At 43.1% G+C, this 15,788-nt stretch overlaps 1 protein-coding gene across 3 annotated transcripts in view; it reads left to right on the top strand.

Moving 5' to 3' along the window:
• The window catches only part of MLST8 (MTOR associated protein, LST8 homolog), a 114,979-nt gene that overhangs the window by 78,253 nt on the left and 20,938 nt on the right, over positions 1–15,788 (top strand). For all 3 annotated transcript variants that reach the window (XM_069209727.1, XM_069209725.1, XM_069209726.1), the window contains exons 6-7: positions 905–1,057; positions 1,665–1,789. In XM_069209727.1, coding sequence (XP_069065828.1) covers positions 905–1,057; positions 1,665–1,789 — 278 coding nt within the window. The remainder of the gene's footprint in view (positions 1–904; positions 1,058–1,664; positions 1,790–15,788) is intronic.

Below are 15,788 nucleotides of genomic sequence, written 5' to 3'. Positions count from 1 at the left end.
AGGTGAGACCTAAAAATGGAATATAGTTTTCTTCTAAACCCAACACCTTTAAGAAAACATTAGATATAGCATGGTCAGTATTGTTTGAAACCGTTTAGGTGAACAAATTCAAATCATATTCAAATATTACTGTTCATTATCAATAAATTAGAAATGATAAAGTGATTGTCCAGTATATTGTATCTGTTACAATGCTAGAATATTGGACTAGTATTTGTTAAGCATTTTATTAAGGCTCCAACAAAACCTTCAATCCACTTTTTCTTAAAGGCAAACCAGCCCAGTATGTCTCTTCCATATTATTGAAATAAGGAGCCAACCTGTAGATTCTTCTGCTTAAAAAAATTAGCATGTTGTAAAACTGCCTCAGTCTCAGTCTCACACCTTGAAAAAGCTTAGCCTTTGCAATCCACTTGTTACTCTCAGGCTGAGGTGTGGAAGAGGGGCCAGTGTCGTATTGCAGATGGAACTGTTTGAAGCCTAAAACCCACGTCTCTGGAAAACGTGGCAGGATAGTCAGTAGGAGCTGTACGACATGTTCAAATATTGGGCGTAATTGGTGTGATTGTCTCCAATAACTGATGGTTTGACCTGGAAACAATGAATCTTACTTTTTCCTGTAGCAGATTGTGCTTCCTAGAGTGTTGTCCATTTCTCTGAATTTCACCAGTCTGAAAATCTTGTTAAAGAGATCAGTTGGGAGAGGATACAGTCTATGAAAACAGACACTCTTAAGTTTCTATCCATTGCTGATCATATGAGAACTTTGCCCAATGATGGCAAAGTCGGTGGTTTTCCCGCTCTGATAATGCCTTTTTCTTCAGAGATGGGTTTGTTATTTAGTAGGATAAGGAGCTGCGTTTGTGCTCCATTTTGACGAGCCTTGCCTCTGTCTGTCTTCTAGGCGGAGCTGATTGTGGGTGATCAGAGTGGAGCCATACATATTTGGGACCTGAAAACCGATCACAATGAGCAACTGATTCCAGAGCCCGAGGTGTCCATCAACTCTGTTCATATTGACCCCGATGCCAGTTATATGGCAGCTGTCAATAGCTCGGTGAGTAGCAATAGACACAAGCCTCTGTCTTCACCCTTTGTACCTACCACCTAATTCTGACTGCCAAGATCTTTCATGCTGATGGTAAGACATGATTTTGGATCACGGAAACATCATTTAACAAGAACCTTTCTCCTTAGTGGTGTGGCCACTCCATTGGCATATCTTTTTCATTCTTCCAGCTCTATTTCTACCACTTCCTGCTGAGTACATTGTGATCTACATGATTATACTCCTCCAGTCCAAGTAATCACTTCTTAATGCTGGTGTACATGCTAGGAACATCTCCCTCAATCTGTTCCCTTCTCAGTAATAGTCATTCCATGCGACATCTTTCCTCTGGTCGCACCCCTTGATCTAAGCTTTGTTCCCCTAATGCTGCCCCTTCTATGGACAGACTTTTTCCTTATGCCAAAATGCTCTCCCTATTGATACACTCACCGAACACCGATTGACTGTTTTTTCCTCCTTTCCCCTTCATACTTATTCACCTCGTTCTGGATTGGCCATTATATTTCTGTTCCATTTAGCAGATAAAGGTTCATAGATTGGTTCTGGAAATTCATTTGTTGGATTATCCTTCTTATCTCTTATTTATGTTTTCAAGGGAAATTGCTATGTGTGGAACTTAACTGGAGGCATTGGAGAGGAAGTCACGCAACTCATCCCGAAGACCAAAATTCCAGCCCATAAGCGTTACGCTTTGCAGTGCAGGTTCAGTCCAGACTCTACGTGAGTACAGTGTTAAAGGTGTATGTATTCTGTACACATTATATAAATGTGTGTGTATGTATGTATGTGTATAGAAAAATATTGAGAAAGAATACATAAAGAATAATAAGGTAACCATGCAATATGGAATGATATTGCCATTGAAGGGGTCTGGTGGTATAAAATACAAAACATATTTTTTCTTTTGCTCTGAAACAAAAAAATATTATGTGGTATTTATATACCGCACCCCAAGACAGTTACGACGGGTGTGTGTGTGTGTGTGTGTGTGTGTGCGTGTGCATATACATATTTATTGATAATATAATGTGTAAACTGTCCTATTGAAAATTTGCTTGCAGTTTCAAAGCTCATATTTCGCAAAAGAGAGGTCTAATGGTGAATTAGTTCCGAAAATTCTCAGTGCTGAATTCGTTTGCAGCATACGTATTTTCCCTAAACAAATTAAGTTAAAAGTACCGTTAACATAGGTTTTCGTCTTTTAGTTTGAGTTGGAAAAAACACTTTTACAATGACAGTGATGACCGTAGACAATCATCCTTGACAAACTCACCCTTGCAGACCCATCCTTGATTCAAGCATCTACCAATAAATCCTCCCCAATGTGTGAAAGTATACGCAGAACCCTTTCAGAAAAAAAGTTAAGGTCTCACATTACACTTACTTTCTTTGTCTTCCTAGACCTAGTTAATGTATTATAAAAATAAAGCACATCTTAGAATGCATGATTTTAATTTCCTTACCAGGACTTTGCATTAAAAATTGATTTATAATAATAGAGATTGCCTTTACTACACAATACCTTTTAGCATGCAACCTCTACCTTGCAGGTAAGTATTTTTTTAAAGCATAATTATTACTTTATTTTAAAAAAGAGTTTAGGTGCTGTAAGTTGCAAAGGGTAATTTTAGGATTTACGGGTTGAAGGGTTTAGGTGCGGTTAGTGGTAAAGGGTAACTTAAGGATTTAGGGGTTGACAGTAGTAAAGGGACGGAAGGGTCATTTTTATGGTTTAGGGGTCGGCAGTGCTAAAGGGGAAGTAAGTGTCATTTTATGGTTTCGGGGTGGGCAGTGGTAAAAGGTTAGGAGTAAATTGTTTAAAAAAATCAGGGATTTGGGGGGCATTCTCCAAAAAAAGAAAGTAATATATATATATATATATATATATATATATATATATATATGTTCGATGGCATGTGTAGCTGCAGATGCACATGCTGTGCATATCCCGCCATCTAGTGTTGGGCTCGGAGTGTTACAAGTTGTTTTTCTTCGAAGAAGTCTTTTCGAGTCACGAGATCGATGGACTCCTCCCCTTTCGGCTCCATTGCGCATGGGCGTCGACTCCATCTTAGATTGTTTTCTTTCCGCCATCGGGTTCGGACGTGTTCCTCTTCGCTCCGTGTTTCGGTTCGGAAAGTTAGTTAAATCTCGGAAAATTCGACGGTATTGTTTGCGTTCGGTATCGGGTTAATTAACGCAGATCGACACCGAATTTTGAAAAGCTCCGGTGGCCCTTCGGGGTATCGATTCCCCGGCGGGGCCTGGTCGGCCCGACCACGTGCATCTTCAAGGCTAATGGAACGGACCCCATTCCGCTTCTGCCCCGAATGCCACAACAAGTATCCTTACACAGATCTGCATTTGGTCTGTAATTTCTGTTTGTCTCCCGAACACAAAGAGGATACCTGCGAGGCCTGTCGAGCGTTTCGGTCGAGGAAAACGCTGAAGGACCGGAGAGCAAGAAGGCTTCAAATGGCGTCGGTGCCGTCAGGACACCAAGACTTGGAGGAAGAAGAAACCTTCTCCATTGCTGACTCGGACGAGGCCGAAACCAAACAGACGCCGAAAACCGTGAGTAAAACAGCCCTGGCCAAAACTCACGGAAAAAGCATGAAAGCCCAGGGGACGCCACCGCCAACAGGCCATGGCTTAACCCGAAAATTAGGTGACCGTCCATCGGCACCGAAAAAGGGCACACATGTGTCGAAGTCATCCGACTCCGGTCGAGATACCGGCACAGAACAGACTCGGCACCGAGACACTGGTTCAGAGCAATCTCGACATCGAGATACCGGCACCGAGATGAGTCGGCACCGAGATATCGGAACACCGAAACAAAAAAAAGTGGCTTCGGAGCCGAAAAAGACGGTTGAAAAGGTTTCGATACCGAAACATCCGGCTTCGGAGCCGAAATCAAGTTCCTACACTGAGGAACAAGGCCTGTCCTCACAAATGCAAGGACACAAATTCGGACAAGAGCTAGAAGCAGGGGAGCCAGATTACACACAGAGAAGGCTCCACATTCAAAAGGAGACAGTTAAAATAAGAACTCTCCCTCCTATCAGAATGAAAAGGAAACTTGCTTTCCAAGATAAAGATAAACAACCACAGGCAAAGGTGGCAAAACAAGTAACTCAGCCACCATCACCACAACGCTCACCACAACCATCACCAATGGCTACCCCACCTATGATGCAGTCTCCAACGCACACAGGGATGAGCCAAAATGACCCAGATGCATGGGATCTTTATGATGCGCCTGTATCAGACAATAGTCCCGACTGTTATCCAGCAAGACCATCACCACCTGAAGACAGTACTGCTTACACACAGGTGGTGTCCAGAGCAGCTGCTTTTCACAATGTCACCCTGCACGCTGAACCGATTGAAGATGACTTTTTGTTTAATACTCTGTCGTCAACACATAGTCAGTACCAGAGTCTTCCCATGTTACCAGGAATGTTGAAACACGCAAAACAAGTATTTCAAGAGCCTGTGAAAGGCAGGGCCATCACTCCTAGGATGGAGAAAAAGTACAAGCCTCCCCCAACAGACCCTATGTACATCACGCAGCAATTGACACCTGACTCAGTGGTAGGAGGCGCAGCTCGCAAAAGGGCGAATTCACACACCTCTGGAGATGCACCACCACCCGACAAGGAAAGTCGCAAGTTCGACGCAGCAGGGAAAAGAGTTGCAGCACAAGCAGTCAATCAATGGTGCATTGCCAATTCACAGGCTTTGCTATCGAGATATGATAGAGCTCATTGGGCCGAAATGCAACACTTCATAGAACATCTACCCAAACAGTTCCAAAAGTGTGCACAACAAGTGGTGGAAGAGGGCCAAAGTATCTCTAATAACCAGATACGGTCGGCAATGGATGCAGCAGACACAGCTGCAAGAACTGTAAATACAGCGGTCACTATACGGAGACACGCATGGCTATGCACCTCAGGATTCAAGCCCGAAATTCAACAGGCGGTGCTTAATATGCCTTTTAACGGACAGCAGTTGTTTGGGCCGGAAGTGGACACTGCTATCGAGAAGCTAAAAAAGGTCACAGATACGGCCAAGGCCATGGGTGCGCTCTACTCCCCACAGAGCAGAGGCACATTTCGGAAAACACAATTTAGAGGGGGGTTTCGGGGCCAAATCACAGAACCCTCAACCTCACAAACCAGACCCACATACCAGAGCCAGTATCAGAGAGGAGGTTTTCGGGGACAATACAGAGGTGGACAGTTCCCTAAAACTAGAGGAAAGTTCCAAAGTCCCCTCAAATTAAACAGTGACTTCAGTGTCACAAATCCCCAACACATAACACCAGTGGGGGGAGACTAACAGATTTTTACCAAAACTGGGAGGAAATAACAACAGACACGTGGGTCCTAGCCATTATCCAACATGGTTATTGCATAGAATTCCTACAATTTCCACCAAATGTGCCTCCAAGAACACACAACATGTCCAAACAACACATGGATCTATTACAGCTAGAGGTCCAAGCGTTGTTGCAAAAAAGATGCAATAGAACTAGTACCCAATCATCAGAAAGGAACAGGTGTTTACTCCCTGTACTTTCTCATACCCAAAAAGGACAAAACTCTAAGACCCATCTTAGATCTCAGAACACTAAATCTTTACATCAAATCAGATCACTTTCACATGGTGACACTTCAGGACGTAATCCCCTTGCTCAAACAACAAGACTACATGACGACATTAGACCTCAAGGATGCGTATTTCCATATACCCATACATCCTTCCCACAGAAAATACTTAAGGTTTGTAATACAAGGGGTACATTACCAATTCAAAGTGTTGCCATTCGGGATAACAACAGCGCCAAGAGTCTTTACAAAATGCCTTGCCGTAGTGGCAGCCCATATCAGAAGACAGCACATACAGGTATTCCCGTATCTGGACAATTGGTTAATCAAAACCAATACGCAAGAACGGTGTTCTCAACATACAAAATACGTTATAGAAACCCTTCACAAACTAGGGTTCTCACTGAACTACCAAAACTCACACTTACAGCTGTGTCAAATACAACAGTACTTGGGAGCAACAATCAACACAAAAAAAGGGATTGCCACTCCAAGTCCACAAAGGGTACAAGCATTCCAAAATGTAATACAGGTGATAAATTAGTGATGAAACTACTAGGCATGATGTCCTCATGCATAGCCATTGTCCCAAACGCAAGATTACACATGCAGCCCTTACAACAGTGCCTAGCAACACAATGGTCACAAGCACAGGGTCAACTTCAGGATCTAGTGTTGATAGACCGCCAAACATACACCTCGCTTCAATGGTGGAATACTATGAATTTAAACCAAGGGCGGCCTTTCCAAGACCCAGTGCCTCAATACGTGATCACAACAGATGCTTCCATGGTAGGGTGGGGAGCACACCTCAACCAACACAGCATCCAGGGACAATGGGACACTCAACAGAAACAACTTCATATAAATCAGTTAGAACTACTAGCAGTGTTTCTAGCGTTGAAAGCATTTCAACCACTAATAGCCCACAAACACATTCTTGTCAAAACAGACAACATGACAACAATGTATTATCTGAACAAACAGGGAGGGACACACTCGACAAAATTGTGACTCTTAGCACAAAAGATTTGGCATTGGGCGATTCACAACCACATTCGCCTAATAGCGCAATACATACCAGGAATTCAAAACCAGTTAGCCGACAATCTCAGTCGGGATCACCAACAGTTCCACGAATGGGAAATTCATCCCCAGATACTACAAACTTACTTCCAAAGATGGGGAACACCGCAAATAGACCTATTTGCAACAAAAGAAAACGCAAAATGCCAAAACTTTGCATCCAGGTACCCACAGCCTCACTCCCAAGGCAATGCGTTATGGATGAGTTGGTCAGGGATATTTGCATACGCTTTTCCCCCTCTCCCACTCCTTCTGTATTTGGTAAACAAATTGAGTCAAAACAAACTCAAACTAATACTAATAGCACCAACTTGGGCACAACAACCTTGGTACACAACACTACTAGACCTGTCAGTAGTGCCTCATATCAAACTGCCAAACAGACCAGATCTGTTAACTCAACACAAACAACAGATCAGACACCCGAATCCAGCATCGCTCAATCTAGCAATTTGGCTCCTGAAATCTTAGAATTCAGACATCTAGACCTTACACAAGAATGCATGGAGGTCATCAAACAGGCTAGAAAACCTACTACAAGACATTGCTACGCAAATAAGTGGAAAAGATTTGTTTATTACTGCCATAATAATCAAATCCAACCATTACACGCATCTGCAAAAAACATTGTAAGCTACCTACTACACTTACAAAAGTCCAAGTTAGCTTTTTCATCCATTAAAATACATCTCACAGCAATTTCGGCTTATCTGCAAATTACACATTCTATTTATGGAGGGTCTGAAAAGGATTATTCCACCAAGAACACCACCAGTTCCTTCGTGTAACCTCAATATCGTATTAACACGAATCATGGGTCCACCATTTGAACCCATGCACTCTTGTGAGATACAGTACTTAACATGGAAAGTAGCCTTCCTAATAGCTATCACATCTCTCAGAAGAGTAAGTGAAATACAAGCCTTTACCATACAAGAACCCTTTATACAAATACACAAACATAAAGTAGTTCTACGCACAAATCCAAAATTCTTGCCAAAAGTCATATCACCGTTCCACTTAAATCAAACAGTGGAACTCCCAGTGTTCTTCCCAGAACCAGATTCTGTAGCTGAGAGAGCATTACATACATTAGACATAAAAAGAGCACTAATGTACTACATTGATAGAATCAAACAAATTCGTAAAACAAAACAATTGTTTGTAGCTTTCCAAAAACCTCATACAGGGAATCCAATATCCAAACAAGGCATTGCCAGATGGATAGTTAAATGTATTCAAACCTGTTATATGAAAGCAAAAAGAGAACTGCCTATTACACCAAAGGCACACTCCAGTAGAAAGAAAGGTGCCACCGTGGCATTTCTAGGAAACATACCAATGACAGAAATCTGTAAGGCAGCCACATGGTCTACGTCTCATACATTTACTAAACATTACTGCGTGGATGTGTTAACAACACAACAAGCCACAGTAGGACAAGCAGTATTAAGAACATTATTTCAAACAACTTCAACTCCTACAGGCTAAACCACCGCTTTTGGGGAGGTAACTGCTTACTAGTCTATGCACAGCATGTGTATCTGCAGCTACACATGCCATCGAACGGAAAATGTCACTTACCCAGTGTAAATCTGTTCGTGGCATGAGACGCTGCAGATTCACATGCGCCTTCCCACCTCCCCGGGAGCCTGTAGCCATTATAATTTTATAAAAATAAACTTGTACATTTGTAAACTTGTAAATATAGCACTTTTAATCACATTATGTACATACATACTTTTTCCATTGCATGGGCACTATTACTATATACACAACTCCTACCTCACCCTCTGCGGGGAAAACAATCTAAGATGGACTCGACGCCCATGCGCAATGGAGCCGAAAGGGGAGGAGTCCCTCGATCTCGTGACTCGAAAAGACTTCTTGGAAGAAAAACAACTTGTAACACTCCAAGCCCAACACTAGATGGCGGGATATGCACAGCATGTGAATCTGCAGCATCTCATGCCACGAACAGATGTACACTGGGTAAGTGACATTTTCCATATATATATATATATATGTTTGGCATGTGTAGCTGCAGATACACATGCTGTGCACAGTCCGCCGTCTGGTGTTGGGCTCGGAGTGTTACAAGTTGTTTTTCTTCGAAGAAGTCTTTTCGAGTCACGAGACCGAGGGACTCCTCCCACTTCGATTCCATTGCGCATGGGCGTCGACTCCATCTTAGATTGTTTTTTTTCCGCCATCGGGTTCGGACGTGTTCCTTTTCGCACCGTGTTTCGGGTCGGAAAGTTAGTTAGAATCTCGGAAAAAAACGTCGGTATTGTTTGCGTTCGGTATCGGGTTAGTTAGAACAAATCAACACCGAATTTTGAAGAGCTCCGGTGGCCCTTCGGGGTTTTTTCGATCCCCCGTCGGGGCCTGGTCGGCCCGGCCACGTGCGACTTCAAGGCTCATGGAACGGACCCCATTCCGTTTCTGCCCAAAATGCCATCACAAGTATCCGTATACGGATCACCATCTGGTCTGTAACTTGTGCTTGTCCCCCGAGCACAAGGAGGATACTTGTGAAGCCTGTCGAGCGTTTCGGTCGAGGAAGACGCTGAGAGACCGAAGAGCCAGGAGACTACAAATGGCGTCCATGCCGACAGGTCAAGATCGTTTCGTGGAGGAAGAAGAAGCTTTCTCCGTCCGCGAGTCGGATTCGGAAGAACTCGATGCCGAAGAAACAACCAAAACCGTGAGTAAGACGTCGAAAATCAAGACTCACGAGAAGTCTACAAAAGCCCAGGGGACGCCACCGCCAACAGGCCATGGCTTAACCCGAAAAATAGGTGACCCATCCAAGGCACCGAAAAAGGGCATGCTGGTGTCGAACTCATCCGACTCCGGTCGAGATACCGCCACACAGCAACCTCGGAGCCGAGACAGCGGCTCCGAGAAACTTCGGCACAGAGACAGCGGCACCGAAGAATTTCGGCACCGAGACACCACGCCGAAAACAAAGAAGGTTTCTTCTGAGCCTAAAAAGACTTCCGAAAAGGTTTCGGTTCCGAAACAGCCAGCCTCGGAGCCGAAAAGTAGTTCCTATACAGAGGAACAAGGATTAACCTCCCAATTACATAGATTTGGAGAGGAGCTTCAAGCTGTAGAGCCTGACTACACACAAAGAAGGCTTCATATTCATGAGGACACAGGGAAGATAACCACTCTTCCCCCAATCAAAATAAAGAGGAAACTTGCCTTTCAACAAAAGGACAAGGAACCACAGGCAAAGGTGGCAAGGAAAACAACCCCACCACCGTCTCCACCACCATCAATACATGCATCACCAGCAACAACTCCACCACTGATGCATTCACCAGCTCATACCACAATGCATGGGACCTCTACGATGCTCCGGTGTCTGACAATAGCCCAGACTCTTATCCTACAAAACCGTCACCACCTGAGGACAGTACATCCTATACACAGGTGGTCGCAAGGGCAGCCGAGTTTCACAATGTCTCCTTGCATTCAGAACCAATTGAGGATGACTTTCTCTTTAACACCCTATCCTCCACCCATAGCCAGTATCAATGCCTTCCCATGCTCCCAGGAATGCTAAGACATTCAAAACAAATTTTTCAGGATCCAGTTAAAGGCAGAGCCATAACTCCGAGGGTGGAGAAAAAATATAAGCCACCGCCCACAGATCCAATATATATTACAACACAACTAACACCAGACTCAGTAGTTGTGGGGGCAGCTCGTAAGAGAGCCAACTCTCATACCTCAGGCGACGCACCACCTCCAGACAAGGAGAGCCGCAAATTTGATGCTGCGGGCAAAAGAGTTGCAGCACAAGCAGCAAATCAGTGGCGTATTGCCAATTCACAAGCACTTTTGGCAAGATACGACAGGGCTCATTGGGATGAAATGCAACATTTCATCGAACACTTACCCAAGGAGTTCCAAAAAAGAGCGCAACAGGTGGTGGAAGAGGGACAAAGTATCTCAAATAATCAGATATGGTCTTCCATGGATGCAGCAGATACAGCTGCAAGGACAATAAACACCGCAGTCACAATACGAAGGCACGCATGGCTGCGCACTTCTGGGTTCAAACCGGAAATCCAGCAGGCTGTGCTCAATATGCTGTTTAATGAACAGCAATTGTTTGGGCCGGAGGTAGACACTGCCATCGAAAAACTCAAAAAGGACACCGATACAGCCAAAGCCATGGGCACACTCTACTCCCCGCAGAGCAGAGGCACATTTCGGAAAACACCTTTTAGGGGAGGGTTTCGAGGTCAACCCACAGAAACCACAACCTCACAAACAAGGCCTACCTACCAGGGTCAATATCAGAGGGGAGGTTTTCGGGGGCAATTTAGAGGAGGCCAATTCCCAAAAAAATAGAGGAAAATTCCAAGGCCTCAAAACCCCTCAAAATAAGCAGTGACTCACAAGTCACACAACCCCATCACATAACACCTGTGGGGGGAAGACTAAGCCAATTTTACAAATTTTGGGAGGAAATAACAACAGACACTTGGGTCTTAGCAATTATCCAGCATGGTTATTGCATAGAATTTCGCCAATTCCCTCCAAACGTCCCACCGAAAACACACAATATGTCAAAACAACATATAGATCTTCTAGGACTAGAAGTTCAAGCATTGCTACAAAAGGACGCAATAGAATTAGTACCAATTCAACAAAAAAACACAGGAGTTTACTCACTGTACTTTCTAATACCCAAAAAGGACAAAACTCTGAGACCAATACTAGATCTCAGAACACTAAATACCTACATAAAATCAGACCACTTTCACATGGTCACATTACAAGACGTAATCCCACTGCTCAAACAGCAAGACTACATGACAACATTAGATCTAAAAGATGCGTATTTCCATATACCAATACATCCTTCACACAGGAAATACCTAAGGTTCGTATTCCAAGGAATACATTACCAATTCAAAGTGTTGCCATTCGGAATAACAACTGCGCCAAGAGTTTTTACAAAATGCCTGGCAGTAGTAGCTGCACATATCAGAAGGCAGCAAATACATGTGTTCCCGTACTTAGACGACTGGTTAATCAAAACCAACACGCTAAAACAGTGTTCACAGCACACAAAATATGTCATACAAACCCTTCACAGGCTAGGTTTCTCCATCAACTACGCGAAGTCACACCTTTTGCTGTGTCAAACGCAGCAATACTTAGGAGCGACAATCAACACAACAAAAGGGATTGCCACTCCAAGTCAACAACGGGTTCAAACATTTCACAAAGTAATACAGGCCATGTATCCAACACAAAAGATACAAGTCAGAATGGTAATGAAACTACTAGGCATGATGTCTTCATGCATAGCCATTGTCCCAAACGCAAGATTGCACATGCGACCCTTACAACAGTGCCTAGCATCACAATGGTCACAAGCACAGGGTCAACTTCTAGATCTGGTGTTGATAGACCGCCAAACATACATCTCGCTTCTATGGTGGAACAGTACAAATTTAAACCGAGGGCGGCCTTTCCAAGACCCAGTGCCACAATACGTCATAACAACAGATGCTTCCATGACAGGGTGGGGAGCACACCTCAATCAACACAGCATCCAAGGACAATGGGACATACATCAGAGACAGTTTCACATAAATCACTTGGAAATGTTAGCAGTATTTCTAGCGCTGAAAGCATTTCAACCCATAATAACACAAAAATACATTCTTGTCAAAACAGACAACATGACAACAATGTATTATCTAAACAAACAAGGAGGGACACACTCAACACAGTTGTGCCTCCTAACACAGAAAATATGGCATTGGGCGATTCACAACCACATTCGCCTAATAGCACAATTTATTCCAGGGATTCAGAACCAGTTGGCAGACAATCTCTCTCGAGAGCACCAACAAACCCACGAATGGGAAATTCACCCCCAAATACTAAACAATTACTTTCAAATTTGGGGAACGCCTCAAATAGATCTATTTGCAACAAAGGAAAACTCAAACTGCCAAAACTTCGCATCCAGGTACCCACAAGATCAATCCCAAGGCAATGCTCTATGGATGAACTGGTCAGGGATCTTTGCATACGCTTTTCCCCCTCTCCCTCTCATTCCATATGTAGTAAACAGGTTGAGTCAAAACAAACTCAAACTCATACTAATAGCACCAACATGGGCGAGGCAACCTTGGTACACGACACTACTAGACCTGTCAGTAGTACCTCATATCAAACTACCCAACAAACCAGATCTGTTAACACAACACAAACAACAGATCAGACATCCAAATCCAGCATCTTTGAATCTAGCAATTTGGCTCCTGAAATCCTAGAATTCGGACACTTGCACCTCACACAAGAATGTATGGAGGTCATAAAACAAGCTAGAAAACCTACCACTAGACACTGCTACGCAAACAAGTGGAAAAGATTCGTGTATTACTGCCACAATAATCAAATTCAGCCATTACACGCATCTCCAAAGGATATAGTAGGATATTTACTACATTTGCAAAAATCAAATCTAGCTTTCTCTTCCATAAAAATACATCTCACCGCAATATCAGCTTACCTACAAATTACTCATTCAACTTCACTATTTAGAATACCAGTCATTAAAGCGTTTATGGAAGGCTTAAAGAGAATCATACCACCAAGAACACCACCTGTTCCTTCATGGAACCTCAACATTGTCTTAACAAGACTCATGGGTCCACCTTTCGAGCCCATGCCTTCTTGTGAAATGCAATACTTAACGTGGAAAGTTGCATTTTTGATTGCCATCACATCTTTAAGAAGAGTGAGCGAGATTCAAGCATTTACCATACAAGAACCATTTATTCAGATACATAAAATAAAGTAGTTCAAAGAACAAATCCTACATTTTTACCAAAGGTTATCTCACCGTTCCACTTAAATCAAACAGTGGAATTACCAGTGTTCTTCCCACAACCAGATTCTGTAGCTGAAAGAGCACTACATACATTAGACATCAAAAGAGCACTAATGTACTACATTGACAGAACAAAACTAATTAGAAAAACAAAACAACTATTTATTGCCTTTCAAAAACCTCATACAGGAAATCCAATTTCAAAACAAGGCATTGCTAGGTGGATAGTTAAGTGTATTCAAACCTGCTATCTTAAAGCAAAGAGAGAGCTGCCTATTACACCAAAGGCACACTCAACCAGAAAGAAAGGGGCTACCATGGCCTTTCTAGGAAATATTCCAGTGAACGAAATATGTAAGGCAGCAACATGGTCTACGCCTCATACATTTACCAAGCACTACTGTGTAGATGTGTTAACTGCACAACAAGCCACAGTAGGTCAGGCTGTACTAAGAACATTATTTCAAACTACTTCAACTCCTACAGGCTGAACCACCGCTTTTGGGGAGATAACTGCTTACTAGTCGGTGCACAGCATGTGTATCTGCAGCTGCATATGCCATCGAACGGAAAATGTCACTTACCCAGTGTACATCTGTTCGTGGCATGAGTCGCTGCAGATTCACATGCGCCCACCCGCCTCCCCGGTAGCCTGTAGCCGTTTAGAAGTAGATCTTCAACATTTGTACATTTGTAAATATATTACTTTAACCTTTATTATGTACATACGTATTCATTCCATTGCATGGGCACTATTACTACACAACTCCTACCTCACCCTCTGCGGGCAAAACAATCTAAGATGGAGTCGACGCCCATGCGCAATGGAATCGAAGTGGGAGGAGTCCCTCGGTCTCGTGACTTAAAGACTTCTTCGAAGAAAAACAACTTGTAACACTCCGAGCCCAACACCAGACGGCGGACTGTGCACAGCATGTGAATCTGCAGCGACTCATGCCACGAACAGATGTACACTGGGTAAGTGACATTTTCCATACATATATATATATATATATTCATTCATTCACTGAAAAAAACAAAGGTTACTGGGATGTTATAGTTAGATTCTGAATTTACTCGTACAAAACCGTAGAAATTCAGCAGTTATAGTTACCTGAGCTATAACTATAACTGGCGCTCCAGTAATCCACTGCATATGACCTCACATATTACATCACTCATGATGTAGTCACTGACTTTACTGATGACATCATCCAGTGAGTGTAAGTGGTTGTATTGATGTGTGTGTCTGAGTGAATGAGTGGTTGAATCATTTGCTGTATGGGAGACTGAATGGATGTGTACATTGCTGTATAGGTGAGTAAGTGACTCTGTGAGAAGCTGCATTTCATTTAGTGAGTGGGTCTGTGGGTGGCTGCATGTGTGAGTGAGTGGGTGTCAGAGTGGTTGTCTGGGTAAGAGAATGGGTGTCACTGTATTGGTGAGTGACTTGGTGAGTCACTTACTGTATGGCTTTAAGTATAACTGAGTGGCTGTGCCAGTGACTGTATACGAGAGTCAGTGAGTGTATGAGTATCTGAATCTTAAATTGAGTGGGTGAGTCAGTTTTTATATAGGATAGTGAGTGGATGTGTTAGGACTTGTGTTGGTCAGTGAGTGACTGTGAATGTCTGTATGGGTGACTGAGTGGGTATGTAAGTGCCTGTTCATGTGAGTGAGTTGGTGTGTGAATAGTTGTATAGTTGATTGCGTGTGTAAGTTACTGTAATAATGAGCCAGTGACTGTATGGGTGAGTGTGTGGGTGTGTCAGTGTTTCTACAGCTGATTAACTGGATGTGTCACTAGAATAGTGATCTATTAACGGGCTGTTTGAGTATGAGTTGGTGTGTGAGTGGGTGTGTAAGTAAGTGTATGAGTCTATGAACACCTCAGTAGTGTATGGATGAGTGAGTGGTTGTGTCAGTGGCTGTTTGAATGTATATCACTTATTTTATGCATCTCTGAATAAGTATGTGAGTAGGTATGTTTGTGTGTGGGTATACAAGTGTTTTTGTCAGCTTATGAGTGGATGTATGACTGTGTGGATGATGTCATCAGTGATGTCATATGAGATGTAATCAGTCATGTCACTGACCATGTCATGAGTAATGTAACATGCGAGGTAATTAGCAGTGCATTACTGGG

Source organism: Pleurodeles waltl, chromosome 10, assembly GCF_031143425.1.
Source record: "Pleurodeles waltl isolate 20211129_DDA chromosome 10, aPleWal1.hap1.20221129, whole genome shotgun sequence".
NCBI lineage: Eukaryota > Metazoa > Chordata > Amphibia > Caudata > Salamandridae > Pleurodeles > Pleurodeles waltl.
This window is presented reverse-complemented; position numbering and strand designations above follow the sequence as displayed.